General features: G+C 41.5%; 1 protein-coding gene across 1 annotated transcript in view; it reads right to left on the reverse strand.

The window, feature by feature from the left end:
- Nucleotides 1–9,396: 9,396 nt before the first annotated feature.
- The window catches only part of cnih3 (cornichon family AMPA receptor auxiliary protein 3), a gene marked incomplete at both ends in the record, with an annotated part of 89,394 nt that continues 84,252 nt past the window's right edge, over nucleotides 9,397–14,538 (reverse strand). Inside the window, 2 exons of the mRNA XM_083789731.1 lie at nucleotides 9,397–9,424; nucleotides 11,462–11,605. Of these exons, the coding sequence (XP_083645857.1) occupies nucleotides 9,397–9,424; nucleotides 11,462–11,605 (172 nt within the window). The remainder of the gene's footprint in view (nucleotides 9,425–11,461; nucleotides 11,606–14,538) is intronic.

Here is a 14,538-nt window from a genome sequence, read left to right on the forward strand (position 1 = left end):
CGGGTCGGGCCGGGCCGGGCTTGGCCGGGCCAGGCCGGGGCTGGACTGTGCTGTGCTTTGTTACCATGCTTTTTTCTGTGCCTGAGACGAACGCTGTGCAAATGCTACTGGTGCTAGCCACACCCATATAGGGCTAATCCATACTTCAGCGGAAAATAAACTAAGTGTCGCGCACTGACTGCACCGCTCGTCACATGCGACACATTTTTTTGGTGTTTTAACTAACCATTATGTTATACTTTAGCTATTGAAAAATAGCAGATCTACAAGCTCATAGTGCGCCACCGAGTGGCGCGCTGCGAGCTTGTAGGTCTGCTATTTTTGAATCGTAAAATTGCGGCACAAATCTTTGAATATATATTCTTTCAGAGCAAACGTTTTTCTTATATCGATGTCAGGCCTAAATGTGTCACTATGGTTGAGTGGTGCACCGTGCCGCGCCTTTTCACTGAAGCATACATTAGGCTTTAGGTGAGGCGTATACAGTACCAGCATCACTACTGTACAACTGTTACTGTATGCACTGCCGTGAATCCAGAAAACGGATGGAGGCTGTCAGATATACAGTATGTGTGCGCATGTGGGTGTGTGTGTGTGTGTGTGTGTGTGTGTGTGTGTGTGTGTGTGTGATACAAACATTGGCCAGGCAGTGATTGACTTGATTCTGTGGTCATACGACCATGTTGCAGTCGGACTGTAAACAGCGGTAGTTTTAGTGTTTAGTCTTTATGTACATTTTTTGGGGGACAGTGAAAAAATGGGTCATACCGGCTGGGGTGAGAGGTTCATGTTTTGAAACACACGTCCATGAAATGGGGAGCGGGCGCGGGGGAAGGGGGGGGGGGGGGGGGGGGGGTGTCACAGAACAGACGCTGTGCCCGTCAAAGGGTCCGAAACAATGCTCGGTTTGGTTTGGCTTCACAGCAAAAAATAATTGTTCTTGATGACTGTTTGTGTTGCGCAACACCCAACCTCCAAACGTCCAGAACACAGGCGACGACAGTCTGTGGTACAGTGTGTGTCCAGAGGTTTAATTGTCTCTCTGGTTTTGGCTGACAGTTCAGCTGTTATGAGGTAACCAAGGAGAAGGAGTAGATCATACTGGAAGAAGGAGAAGGAGAAGAAAAAGACAGAAACAGGAACTCAGTCAACAGTTGAAAAACAGATAGTGACAGAGACAACACATTTGAACGTACGTAGCATCTAGAGTTTTCCATTTGTGTGTGCGTGCGTGCTGCGTGAGTGCGTGCGTGCGTGCGAGAGACAGACAGAGAGAGAGACAGAGAGAGAGAGGATTGGGTGGCATTAGCATAGTGTTCAAATATTTGATTGGTCCATGGTTAGTTTGTCGTTGTTTCTGTCTGACTTCATGGAATCTCTTGAATTGACAGTTTGAACTTCAACAGAGAACTTTGTTCATAACTTCATAAACAGGCCTTTTCATTTGCAAAAGGAGAACGATATTTGCTTTGTGAAGAGCTACCTATTAAATAAACAGTGTGGGGGGAATTAGTAACAACATTGACTCTATTGAGTCCAGTCATTTTAACTATTTATTTTTCTTTCTTACTGAGACCTGTTAAATGCAAATGGATGTAAAATTGCATTTATGGTTGCTAAAGGAAAATCTAAAATACATTTTCTTCAATGTTTTTCTAATTAAAATGAATTAAAAAATGAAGGTTTGCTTGGCTTTTCATATAATTGTGGGTTTTTACTATATGACAATAAATACAGAATAAAATAAATAAGAAATCATGCCTGGCATGTGTATGTTGTTTTTCAGAAAAGTCATTAACAGCCAGCATACAGGCCTGCAGAGGCCATTGTCCCTACTGTGGGAAAGCAGTGATCGAATGCAAAATAATTATCGTAAAGCCACCATGTAATGCAATGGATGCGCGTGGAAAAAGCCATGCAACACGTCTCTGTAGATTCCTGCAAGAAAACCCATTAACGGTAAAATACCATAATAGCCTATTCCACAAATTCAGAAAATAAAGCTAGCAATCGAGAGTGAGAGTGAGAGTGAGAGTGAGAGTGAGAGAGAGAGAGAGAGAGAGAGAGAGAGAGAGAGAGAGAGAGAAAAATAAAGCTAGCAATCGAGAGTGAGAGTGAGAGTGAGAGTGAGAGAGAGAGAGAGAGAGAGAGAGATTCGAATTAGAATTGCGATTCCCGTTATGAACGATTCAAAATCGATTTATAATTTCCAAAAATCAATATTTTCACTGCATGGTGTCTGTGATATGAAATCTAAGCTCATCCTAATCTCAGTAAACATCATGTCTTCAGTCATTTTCAAGTTACTGTAGTATAGTCACTTCAGTTGGCCGGAGCAGATTGTGATGAAATCCTATGTATTGAATCGAGAATCATTTTGAATAGAGGATAGTTTTAAATCTGGAAAAAAAAAGACTTTTGAATTTTCAAAAAATCGTTTTTGGATTGAAAATCGAGTTGAATCGAAAAAAATCTATTCTGAAACGAATCGTGACCCCAAGAATCGGAATCGAATCGAATTGTGGGACACCCAAAGATTCACAGCCCTAATAGATAGATAGATAGAACATACTGTAAAATAAGAAAGAGAAGAGAGTGTATTAACAAAGTGATGATCCTCCCTCGGGGACTAATCTCCCTAACATCCATCCAGCGTCCTCAGGGTTAGATGCATCATTATTGCATCTTTCAGTAACCCTTTAAATAACAGCACGTTCATTTCACACTACATAAAAAGACATTAGTTAAGTATATGCAAAATTATGAGCTTATTACGGGAACTGTAAGAACAGCGAAGAGGGAAGAAGACGAGCCAATGTTTTCACATTATTATTGCAACGTTGGATCGCCGTAATAAGCAGTCAAGGTCAGTTGAACGATAACGCTGCAGCAGCATAAAGAACGTATACAGCATGGCTGCCATAAAGTGATGCTATGCTATACAGTTCAGAGCAGTGGCCCCAAGGCACACCAATGGGCAAATCAAAATGTCAAGGCACGCCTGTATTCATAGCAAAAAAAAACGGCCAATCTACAAGCTGTCTCTCATGGTTTAGGAACTCTGTTTAAGATAATTCTGTTCTGACGTGTCACATGCCAACCATGCAGGGCATGTGAAAGGTGCTGGGTATATTTGACTCTGTTGACAATACATTTCACACATTTTACGTCTTAAGTGGCAGTGTGTCGAATTTGAAGTTGGCGCAGCTAGGGCGAACGGTTCTCGAGTTACATGACTTACAGATTACAGAATACAGATGTATACCGAGATGTGGCGCATTTATAGGTAGAGATAGATGAGACAGATGTCATACTTTTGCTTGATTGGTCTGTACTGTCCCTCATGGTTCCATTTACCTGGTTTTCAAATAGGGACGAGGTTTCCAATGAGCTAATAAGTGAGATATGTTATTCAGCAGCTCCGACTTAAGTTGTCACATTTACTGAAAGTTGTTTTCGAAATAAATCCTGCCATGTTCAGGAAAACAAATACCGTCTCTAAAGTCCCTCCAAGTTAGTGGTTTACATGTAATAATGTCTGATAACTGGGGTGGAGCTGTCATTTCTCAGCCACTTTAAATTGCACCCTGCATGCCCGGCCATAAATGTTCCGCGCTGATCCCGGTTGTTGTGTGACAGACGCTGCTCGTTTCCTGATCCATTAAGCTTTAAGTGTCTGGCTAATGAGCCGAGGCTAACCTTGCCCGCCATTGTTAATTGGGAGGGCGAGGCTGCAGGACCCAGGTCTTTGATTTCCCATCAGCTGAAAGGTTTTAGTACTTAATTGGTGCTAAACGACCGAGTGGGATATTGTGTGTGTGTGTGTGTGTGTGTGTGTGTGTGTGTGTGTGTGTGTGTGTGTGTGTGTGTGTGTGTGTGCGTGTGCGCGTGTACCTTGTGGGGGATATGGGACAGGTTTTTCATGCCACGGAAGAACATGATACGACGAAAGGTGAGAATAATAACGAGAGCAATAGATTATAGCGTCATCCATTACAGTTCACTGTAAGGCTGCTTGCTGAGAAAAGGTGCAGTGCTATCTTTAACCTGAAGCGTTAACCCATTTAGGCCCTGAAAAAACGTTAGCTCTGAAAGAATATATATTTGAAGATTTGTGCCGCATTTTTAGGTCTTTTCAAAAATAGCAGACCTACAAGCTCGTAGCGCGCCACTCGGTGGCGTGCTATGAGCTTGTAGATCTGCTATTTTTCAATAGCTAAATTATAACATAATGTTTAAAACACCAAAAGGGGTTCCCGTGTAGAATGTGTTAATTGGACCGTCTGAGTCAGTGTGGTCGTGTGGTGTCACTGTCACACTGTGTCACAGTCAAGAAATGGAGGCAGAACATGGTTCAGAGCAATTAGCATCACTTTAGGTCAATCACTTCAGCTTCACCTAATTTCTTTCAGTCTGTGCGATAAGGTATAGATCACAAATATAAAAAAAGCTGAGAGGGACAGAAGGGAAAAAAAGTTCACGTCAAAATACATCACAATGACACATGAGGGTTCAGGGGGAAAAGGGGAAAAGGGAAATAGAGAAGAGGTCAGAGGATTCGAGGTCACGTGCTGAGGGAAACTTCTCAGGCAGGGCTTCACGATCCTCATCGTCTATAGCTGTGAAAGGAGAGAAACCCCTAAAGCCTGATTTATAAGTATGTGAGCATTGTGTCTCCCACTGAGCAAGGCTACAATCTCCTTGTATATCGGCTATTTTCAGTGAGCAACGTTGGTGCACGACTATACGTTTAAATGACATGCAAGAGCAGTGGTGGGAAAAAGTACTCAAATGTTGTACTTAAGTATAGGAGTAGCAATACTGCCATGTAGAAATACTCAAGTAAAAGTCCTGTAATCAAAATTTACTTTAGTAAAAGTACAAACGTATTGCCATCAAAATATATTATGTACAAGAGTAAAAGTACTCATTATACAGAATGTCCCTTTTCAAGTTTTCAAATGTATAAAAACCTTTTGGAAATAGCAGATCTACATCTACAAGCGATGTGACGCATTGTGAGCTGTCCGAAATGTAAATATAGGACTGAAATGGTTAATGCAAGTGACTATTAACTAAAGTTTACAAATAATTGTAGTGAAGTAAAAGTACAATAAGTGCATGCCTCTGAGATGTAGATGTCAAAATTGTATTTAGTACAGCAATTGAGTACATGTACTTAAGTTACTTTCCAACACTGTATAAGATTAAGAGCTCACCTGGGGTTTAGGGTCATTATAAATCTCTGTATTTATCAGACCTGGGCAAGATATTTTAATCTAAAGCAGTGTTGAACATGGTAGAATGTTGTGTTGTGCAGTTTATGTAGGGAAGATTTAAATCCAAATATTGTCCATCATCTTTATCTGTTGCTTCTGTGGTCTGAGATCAAACAACAAGTAGGGATTCCATTCACTCATATTGTACATTTAAACAGGCCTCACAATTACAGGCCTCACTAGCAATTATTGCTAGATTATTATTATTTTGCCTATTAAACTGTAATGTGTATAGTGGTGGTATAAGCACATTATGAGCAGTATTATTTATGCACTATAACATTACCATCCCATAGGCTAATATGCAACTTAATGGACCGTGATATAGCAATCGTAAAGCAAATTGTCAGCAAACACAAATGCAGAAGATCAAGAGGGGGACGGGCAACCTCGACGAGTGAAAATATTTGAACCCATATTTAAATTGATCTTTCTGCCCAGGTCTGTTGGCAGCCTCCTTGGTTTCCCTGCCATGGGCAGATGGACTAAATGAAGAGTTATAGAGCAATTCCACCAGATCATCTGCGCAAGATGAGCTCGGCTGAGCAGCCAAAGGGATTCTAAATTGCCCATCAACCCAAGTGTGAAGGAGACACAGAAAATCACTGGCGTGGAGTTTTGTGTGTTTTCTCGCACACATACAGTATGTGACATAGCATAGCTGTGTGTGTGTGTACAGTATATGCAGCCATGTGTGTGCAAGCCATATTATACACTAATCTAGACGTGCAATGGTGTTTCTGATACAGGCACAACATGTCTTAGGGTTAAGAGTCGAGGTGCTTGCTTGATGCTGGGGAAGCATTTGGTTTGGGGAAATAGTGCCAAGTGGGAGACATAACACATTAGGAAAGTCCATGGGTCAGGCTTTTAGACAGTTCATTTCCAACTCAACAATTCAAATAAGTAAATATAAATTAATTTCAGCATGTTATTTATTATTAATTTGATATATGATATAATTTAACCCATTTTGGGCGGGAACCCCTTTTGGTGTTAGCATTATGTTGTGCTTTAGCTACAGTATTGAAAAATAGCAGACCTACAAGCTCATAGAGCTTGTAGGTCTGCTATTTTTGACATGACATAGAAACATAGCTTTTTTTTGTAGACATTTTTTTAATCTGATCTCAGGTCAAAATGGGTTAAGTCACAATAGCTTGTATTATACAGTTGTGCTGTTACAAGATACAGTATATGTCTTATCATATGGTTAACGTTTTGAGGTTCTTCTGAAGAAACTACAACCGCTGAATTGATGCATGTGAAAATGAACCGACTGTCCACCCTGCAGTACTACAGACATGTATAACTCACTGCTGCTGCTGTTGCTGGCGTATGAAACAACACATCCACTCCCAAATATACCTGCTGCAGCACAGGAATGAGATGGGATGGAGAAGCAAGATGATCAAGATAAAAAATAAAACTTAAGCAGCAACACTGAACAAAGCCATTGTTTGCTTCTTTAAAATGGTAAATGATGGTAAACGTGAGGTTGGTAACTCCATTATGACAAGAGAGTAATCATGTTTACGAGTGTTGTATTAACATACTGACAAATTGAGCACAAACAGTATTACCTATACTGTACTATATTACCTATACCTATACTATAATACGTTATCTATTAATAGCCTACTCATCCATTTAACAAAATGTAAACTTCTCTGTGCTTTGAGCTAGCCTTGGTTTCCCTTAAAGGACAACTTTAGTTTTTTTCAACCAAGGTTCATGTTTTAGGTTGTTATTAGAGAAACTAAAAGGTGAGTGTTAATTTTCTTTCATTTGCTGCTTTCTTTTGTTTTGGGTATTTTAGCAGTTTTTGACAGGGGGGCGAGGGCATTCGAGCATGGGGCTAAATATGTATTTCTTTACAAAATATTATGGCGATTATTTTTTTATTATTTACTATATTCCTAATAAACCCCAAGACATTACATCTGACAACATTAGATAACAGGATCTATTGAATGTGACAAACATATTGAGCCTATATATACACACAGTATAAGCCTTCCCCCAGTAGGTAGATCACATTCAGTAGATCCTGTGATCTTCTGTGGCCAGATGTAATTTCCTGGGGTTTATTAGGACTATAGTAAATAATACAAAAATAAATCACCATAAATTGTTGTAAAAAAATACATATTTAGCCCCATGCTCGAATGCCCCCGCCCCCCTGTCAAAAACAGCTAAAATCCCTAAAACGAAAGAAAGCAACAAATGAAAGAAAACTAGAAAAAGTGCCCTTCTGGGCACAGGTCTCCACCAGGATAGGAATGTAGGACATTGCAGCTTGCCTTCATCTGGTGGTTGGATAAAAGGGCAACAAAAGTAAATAATATAACATCTCTCCCCCCATGCCTTCGGCCTGGTGGAGACAAAAATCCCAGGCAAAGGTTCTTCCTTGGCCTCTAGGGAGTTGGCATACAAAGTTATCCACAGATCCGTGCAGTTAGAGGTAAAAATACTTTTCGGCCAGTTATAGCGCCACCTTGAGGCTGAGTTGAAATTGTTCATGTGGCATTTCTTCCTCGGCCTAGTGGGAATGTGCGTGCACAATTTCACGGAAATCACGCGATGTGTTCATGATTTGCAGCATTTTGTTTGAAACTGAGCACTCCTGTGAACTTTGGAAGCCAATCTTAACCAATCAGGATGGAGTCTGAGAAATCTGAAAGACCCGTTTCGTTGAATGGCTCTAGAGAGACTGTGTACCAATTTGTGCAATGTTTGGACAAAATCTGTAGGTGTACTGTGCAAAAAACGTGTTTTGCACAAAGCGGCCTCCTGGTTTCCGTTCTGGAAAATTTGGGGCAGAGGTTCATCGTTGGCATCCAGGGAGTGTGTGTGCAAAATTTGGCATCGACCGGGTTAACGGTGCACAAAGCGGCCTCCTGGTGGCGCTATAACAGGCCGTTCTGGAAATTTTGGGGCAGAGGTTCATCGTTGGCATCCAGGGAGTGTGTGTGCAAAATTTGGCATCGACCGGGTTAACGGTGCCGGAGATTAGCTGCTCACGGACACACACACGGACGGACGGACGGAGTGCAAAACATACTCTCCCCCCATGCCTTCGGCCTGGTGGAGACAATTAACACTCACCTTTTAGTTTCTCTAATAACAACCTAAAACATGAACCTTGGTTGAAAAAAACTAAAGTTGTCCTTTAAGGCAGAAGCAAGATGTGTAGCATGACGGCAGTCAAATTTTAGCTTGTGTCCTCGCGACTCACGTGGTATCCATATACAGTATGGTTATAGGGCTCTAACTGGCTGTGCTACACCAACCGTGCTCCTGTCACTCCACTATTAACACTTTTGAAATGTACGCTGTTATAATAAAAGTATAGAGTTTAAAAACAACACTAGATCAAATTATTTGGATGGATATACCTTTGACAGTGAACATTCGGAACAGAATAATGACACCATAATTCATGATGTTGTTTTTCTACCTGTGTGGTATTGCTGTGATAAACATATTAACCAGACACATCAGAAGTTGGACAACACATGGAGCTACCCACAACTAGAGAAGGATCCTACAGATACTTATGTGCTAATATTATGTTATATCACAGCATTATCACACACATACAATGTGCTAATATTATGTTATATCACAGCATTATCACACACATACAAGCACAACTCCATGTTAAAGTTCCAATCCTTTTGGGTTGTTGGGATTCATTAACTATATATATAAAGAAAAGAAAACTACAAGATGAAAAAAGTCTATTCAATAAAGAAACATCATTTGAACTATCAGTGCCAGATTTTGCCATTTCGGAATGCTACATTTTACTCGCAAAGTAAGTAATCAAAAAGACAAAGAATCACGTGAAAATGTGCTTTCTGAAAGTGTAGCCTACACATATTTTTAGTTCAGTTCAATGCCAATGGCCAACTAGCCACAACAGTCCCTATATTGGCACAACATCATATGCAGCATAACGGGCCAAAGACTGTTGGGGCCATGTGGGCGGCCATTATGGCTCACGGCAGATTTCCGTGAAGAACAACGCTATAGACTCTCTCGATTTCATATAGCTCAAAAGGGCAAAAATATAAGGATTGTACCTTTAAGGTGTTTCCACTGATTAGACCTATTAGAGGGATATGTCCAGGTTCCACACACTGTAGCATTCATACAACACACATGGGACAAGAATCCATAATGATTAATAACATGGTTATTACACTTCAGTCTGTTCTCACGCCTCACTGCATTTGTTTTGCTGCTTTGGCCAGTGACTTTGTCATCCACACGCTGACACCATTATGGCAACATTTGGGTTCTATAAACTGACACCAAAAGAATGAGGACCATTCACCGATGGAATGAGGACCATGTGGAGGTTCCAGGTTGTCAATTTGGACTGTAACCTCCTAAACATAGCCCTTATCTTAAACCTACACCAAACCTTTACTCTAACCTTAACTAAGTGCAACTATAGGTAAGTAGTCGCACTCGCAGTGGCTTATTGTCAGTATGAGAGACTTTTGCCCCCTTTCATCATAGGAAAGGACCGCAATGGAAAGAGGCCACTGGCCTTTTGATAATGGCGTGGCAATGTAGGCCTATGTATTGTTTTACATATGTTTATTATCAATAAAGAGGTCAAAGTCAAGGTTAGTTACCCAAGCTGTAGCCTGGGGTCCACCTATGCTTTCTATGGCATAGGCAGCTCCAGGCAGGATCCGCCCGGAGAAACTAAACACAATCAGCAGAGAGTGATCGACGTTTGCTCTACTCTATGCCGAATTGAAGTGGACTCGGCCCCAGACTTTTTTTCCCCCTCCCTGGAAATAGAAACGTGTGTTTCCGAGGCTACCCAAGCTGTGCTTCACATACACTGAGTGGGCGGTGTCCGTGAATGAACCCAGAACCTTGCGATGGCAAACACTCTGAGGCACCTGGACTAACGTGAACTTAGAACTGTCTGCCTAAACTTTAAAAAACTGCAAATAAGAGTCCAAATGGTTCTATTGCCAATTGGTCCGCATTCCTTTGACGTCAACATAGTATGCCGAAGTCTGGCCTCAGCATCAGAATGCAGATGGCAAAGACAACCTGCCATAGCAGCAAAACAAAAGGCATAGAGAGATGAGAGAACATTGCAAGCACACATGGGGAGCTTTGGAGAATATTAAGTAGCAAGGCACATTGTTCAACAATACACAAGTTATATACATCATTTAAAGTTTTGCCAGTGGTACTATCTATTGTGTTAACATAATTATTTCCCTTTGATTACAGATACCCCCTGACAAATTCAGCAGGAGTCACTATGTACTGTAGGTTATGGTAGATTAGTCAATCATAATTAAGTAGAGTCTACATAATCATCATGAAGAATTTTATGAAGAAACACTGGGGTTTAATAGCTCAGCTAAAACTATGCCTTTGTGACATTTAATCTATTAAAATAGAATCCGACCAAGTACAACAGTGCTGTTTCCTACAGAGTAATAATCAACGCATGTCTAAAGACATGGACAAGGTTTTCATGTTAGGGTTTAATGCAGTTCATTTTGGAGACACTTCTTATCCTCCATCTCCGTTGAGCAGTTTTCAACATCTCATGCACACTTTGCCATTTACTCACTGTGCATATAAGCTCCAGTTGTCACACTGTAAGAGAAAGCGTGACTGATGCTATAGCCTACAGTTTGGAAAGATGCATGTGATTTTGAAAAATAAAACTCACATTTGTACTGCACTGACACACGCTTTAACGCTGGAACCAATTTCTCCAAAACAAGAGCATTGACATGGAACAGCTTCCCAATTATCCTATTGGTACTGCAGAGTAATGCAGCAAGATATGTCATTATTCTAATCACATATCTATCCAAAAGTATCTATATCTTTGTTTCCAATGCAGCATTCAAATTGGAATTAGATTCTATATAAACCATTTTGGGTGGGAACACCTTTTGGTGTTCGCATCATGTTATGCTTTAGCTATTGCAAAATAGCAGATCTACAAGCTCATAGCGCACCACCGAGTGGCGCGCTACGAGCTTGTAGGTCTGCAATTTTTGCCATAGAAACATAGCTTTTTCAGAAAACTGTCGTACTGATGTAGAAGACATTTTTAGAATCTGATCTCAGGTCAAAATGGGATAACATCAACCCCCGCCCCGCCCCCACACCGGCGAAAGGCTCACCAGTAGAGATAGTAGACGAAGGAGAGAACGAAGAAGCACAGTTTGCACCAGGCCTCCTTCAGGCAGAACTTGAGCGTGTCTCCGTTCATTACCGACGCCGGGTCGTAGAGGAGCTCCTTGGTGTCCGTGGGGCTATGGAAGTACCTGCCACAGGGGGCAAAGACCACACCACGGGTAGTTGACCCGTTCCACACCCAGGGACAGGGACAAACCACGGACAGATGGACAGACGGAGGAAGGGAACGCGGAGTTGGGAGATACAGTTGGGAGATGATTGGAAGGAGATAAGATGGGGAAAAGATGGCACGATGAGTTATGTTATGATGAGTCAATATGCAGCAGAACCTGCAGGGCCCAACATTTTGTTCTCACATCGTACCCCCGGCCGATTGAGTATGGGCGACAGCTTGTGGGAGACTTGGGGATAGTTTCCCCAAGGAAAAGTCTCATCTTGCAAGTGGCCTGTCCCTTTGTTGAGTCCACTTAAATGTCCAGCAAGTTGAAAGAAGTGGGCCTTAGTGATTGGATGGATATTCAAATAAACTTTTACCCAGGTCTGTTATACGATCACACATGATCAGGGTTTTTTGTTACATTACATTTTGTTATATATATATTATTTACCTTTCTGCCAATTCCCGGTTCCCCTTGTACTAGTGTAGTCCCTTGTTGCTTCTGACAGCTACTGTGTTTTTAGGAAGGGTATATAGACAAGCTAATGCATATGAAGTCGTGAGACATTTCAACCAGGACTAGACACACCATTCTTCAGCATTATGTTATGCTTAAACTATTGAAAAATAGCAGATCTACAAGCTCATAGCGCGCCACCGAGTGGCGCGCTACGAGCTTGTAGGTCTGCTATTTTTTTTTAATCGAAGAACGACTGACATAGAAACATAGCTTTTTCAGAAAACTGTCAGGATGTAGAAGACATTTTTAGAATCTGATCTCAGGTCAAAATGGGTTAATTTGGACTAGTGTAGCGACAGAGATCAACGTCCCCACACTTAAACGAGGCCAATTGTGTTCTTTGGAGTGCACATGCACAATACCTAGTATGGTGGAGGGCAATAACTAATCAAATTTCGATTCATTATTAAATACATATTTTGTAAGTAGGATTTGTCTATTTTCTTGTGTACAAAATACAAATGCTGTGACTGAACTGAAACTGAAGGAACAGCATTATAAGACTTTAAGACTTTAACTTTAATTAATTGACCACAAACATGGATAGAAATGAATTTGACACCTTGTAATAGATGAATTATGTACAAGTAGAGAGAAACATTCATAATGGACTGGGTGTGTAAAAAATGGCGAGTCGTTAGACCTTCACATCCTGTCCCACAGCACGTGATTCCAAACATGCCAAAGCGATGCTTGGGCACAGCGGTGCGTTGTCGGACAGGTCCATGGCCTCAAACAAGGACGTCGACATCTTTATTCACCTGGCCTATTATTCAGGATTGACTTATGCATGTACAGGTACATTGGACTGGTCACAATGACTGCAAGATGGCTGTACATTTTGCTGTTTGTAACTGGCAATGTGGACCCACTTGTTCAAGACAGGCGTGGTCAATATAGATGGCTCATGCAGGTAGAGTATGACATATTCTCTCATGTAATGTATGAATGCACTTTCATGTATTTTGAGTGATAAGAGGGGTTTGAGTCACAGCATACAGTATCAGATTCCCATGTACAGTATGTCCATACCAGAGCCATCTGATAGAAGAGTTGGGATATTGAGGGGGGCAGAAAACAGCCCGGTCACGTGGTTGGATGTACTCGCGCGGTGAGCCCATAGACTCCAATGCATTCCGTAAACGTCCGGTTGTCCCCATTCAATAGAAGTATATGTAGGAGAGCCAACCATTGGACTGAAGCCCCATGAAGTGAGCGGAGTTTGCTTAACTCAGTCTTACTCTATGGCTCTGGTCCATACATACGTGTAACAGATACAGTTCATGCTGAAATGGCTCAAAATAACATACACAGTTTGATAATACAACCAAGTATAACGATAGTAGCTGATACTGATCACTGCAAGACGATGGGTTCAACAAGAACCACACATCAGAATCTGTCTGATCATGTGACATGATTAACACACACACACACACACACACACACACACACACACACACACACACACACACACACACACACACACACACACACACACACACACACACACACACACACACACACACACACACACACACACACACACAAACGCGCGCACGCTTCGGCTCATGCAGGCTTCAAGGGTTATTTTACTCGGTTAACTCTCAACATGAAAACGAAATAACCCCCGCCATATGTAGATCATCATTATTTTTTTTTTAAAGATATTTTTTTGCGGCTTACGCCTTTTATTGATTTTTTTTAAGGGACAGATAGTAGGCTGACAGGAAACGGGAGAGAGATGGGGGGATGACATGCGGTAAAGGCCGTGTCGGGTTCGGGAGTCGAACCCGCGGCACACCGCGACTGGATCACCAGTCCGGTGCCCAGACCGTTACGCTACGGCCTGGGCCGTAGATCATCATTATTGGGAGCTTATAGGCTAATAACGCTACAGGACATGGTTATTGATAGACGTAATCCATCAAGGTTTGTTATCGTACCAGTGTAATTTCACACAATGGTAAATTTCATGGTAGCGGGGCGATACTAGTCTGTTGATGGAGTATCAATGGAACCTAACGTGAATAATCCCTGAACCTACATCGTTATGGATGTGACAGTTTTAAGTTCACGAGTACAAACAACGCTTAGAAACTTCTATAAAAAGCTCTAAAAAGTTTGATTTAATTGTTTTTGCCATGTGACCCTTGAATAACCTTTAATTTCTTTCTAAAATAATGAAGGCTTCGTTCAGTTTTGCCACTTTGTTGGGCTAGTTGGAAAATCCTTTCTTTTAGAATTCCCAAAGCTATGCTGTGCCATTGTTATCCGTCGTATGCCGTGCAGGGAGGCTTCATATGTGCAAATCCATGTTCACAGAATGCACACACACACACACACACACTGACACACATGCACGCGCATGTGTAGACATTGCA

This window comes from Protomyctophum parallelum (genome assembly GCF_964188405.1).
Source record: "Protomyctophum parallelum genome assembly, chromosome: 19".
Lineage (NCBI taxonomy): Eukaryota > Metazoa > Chordata > Actinopteri > Myctophiformes > Myctophidae > Protomyctophum > Protomyctophum parallelum.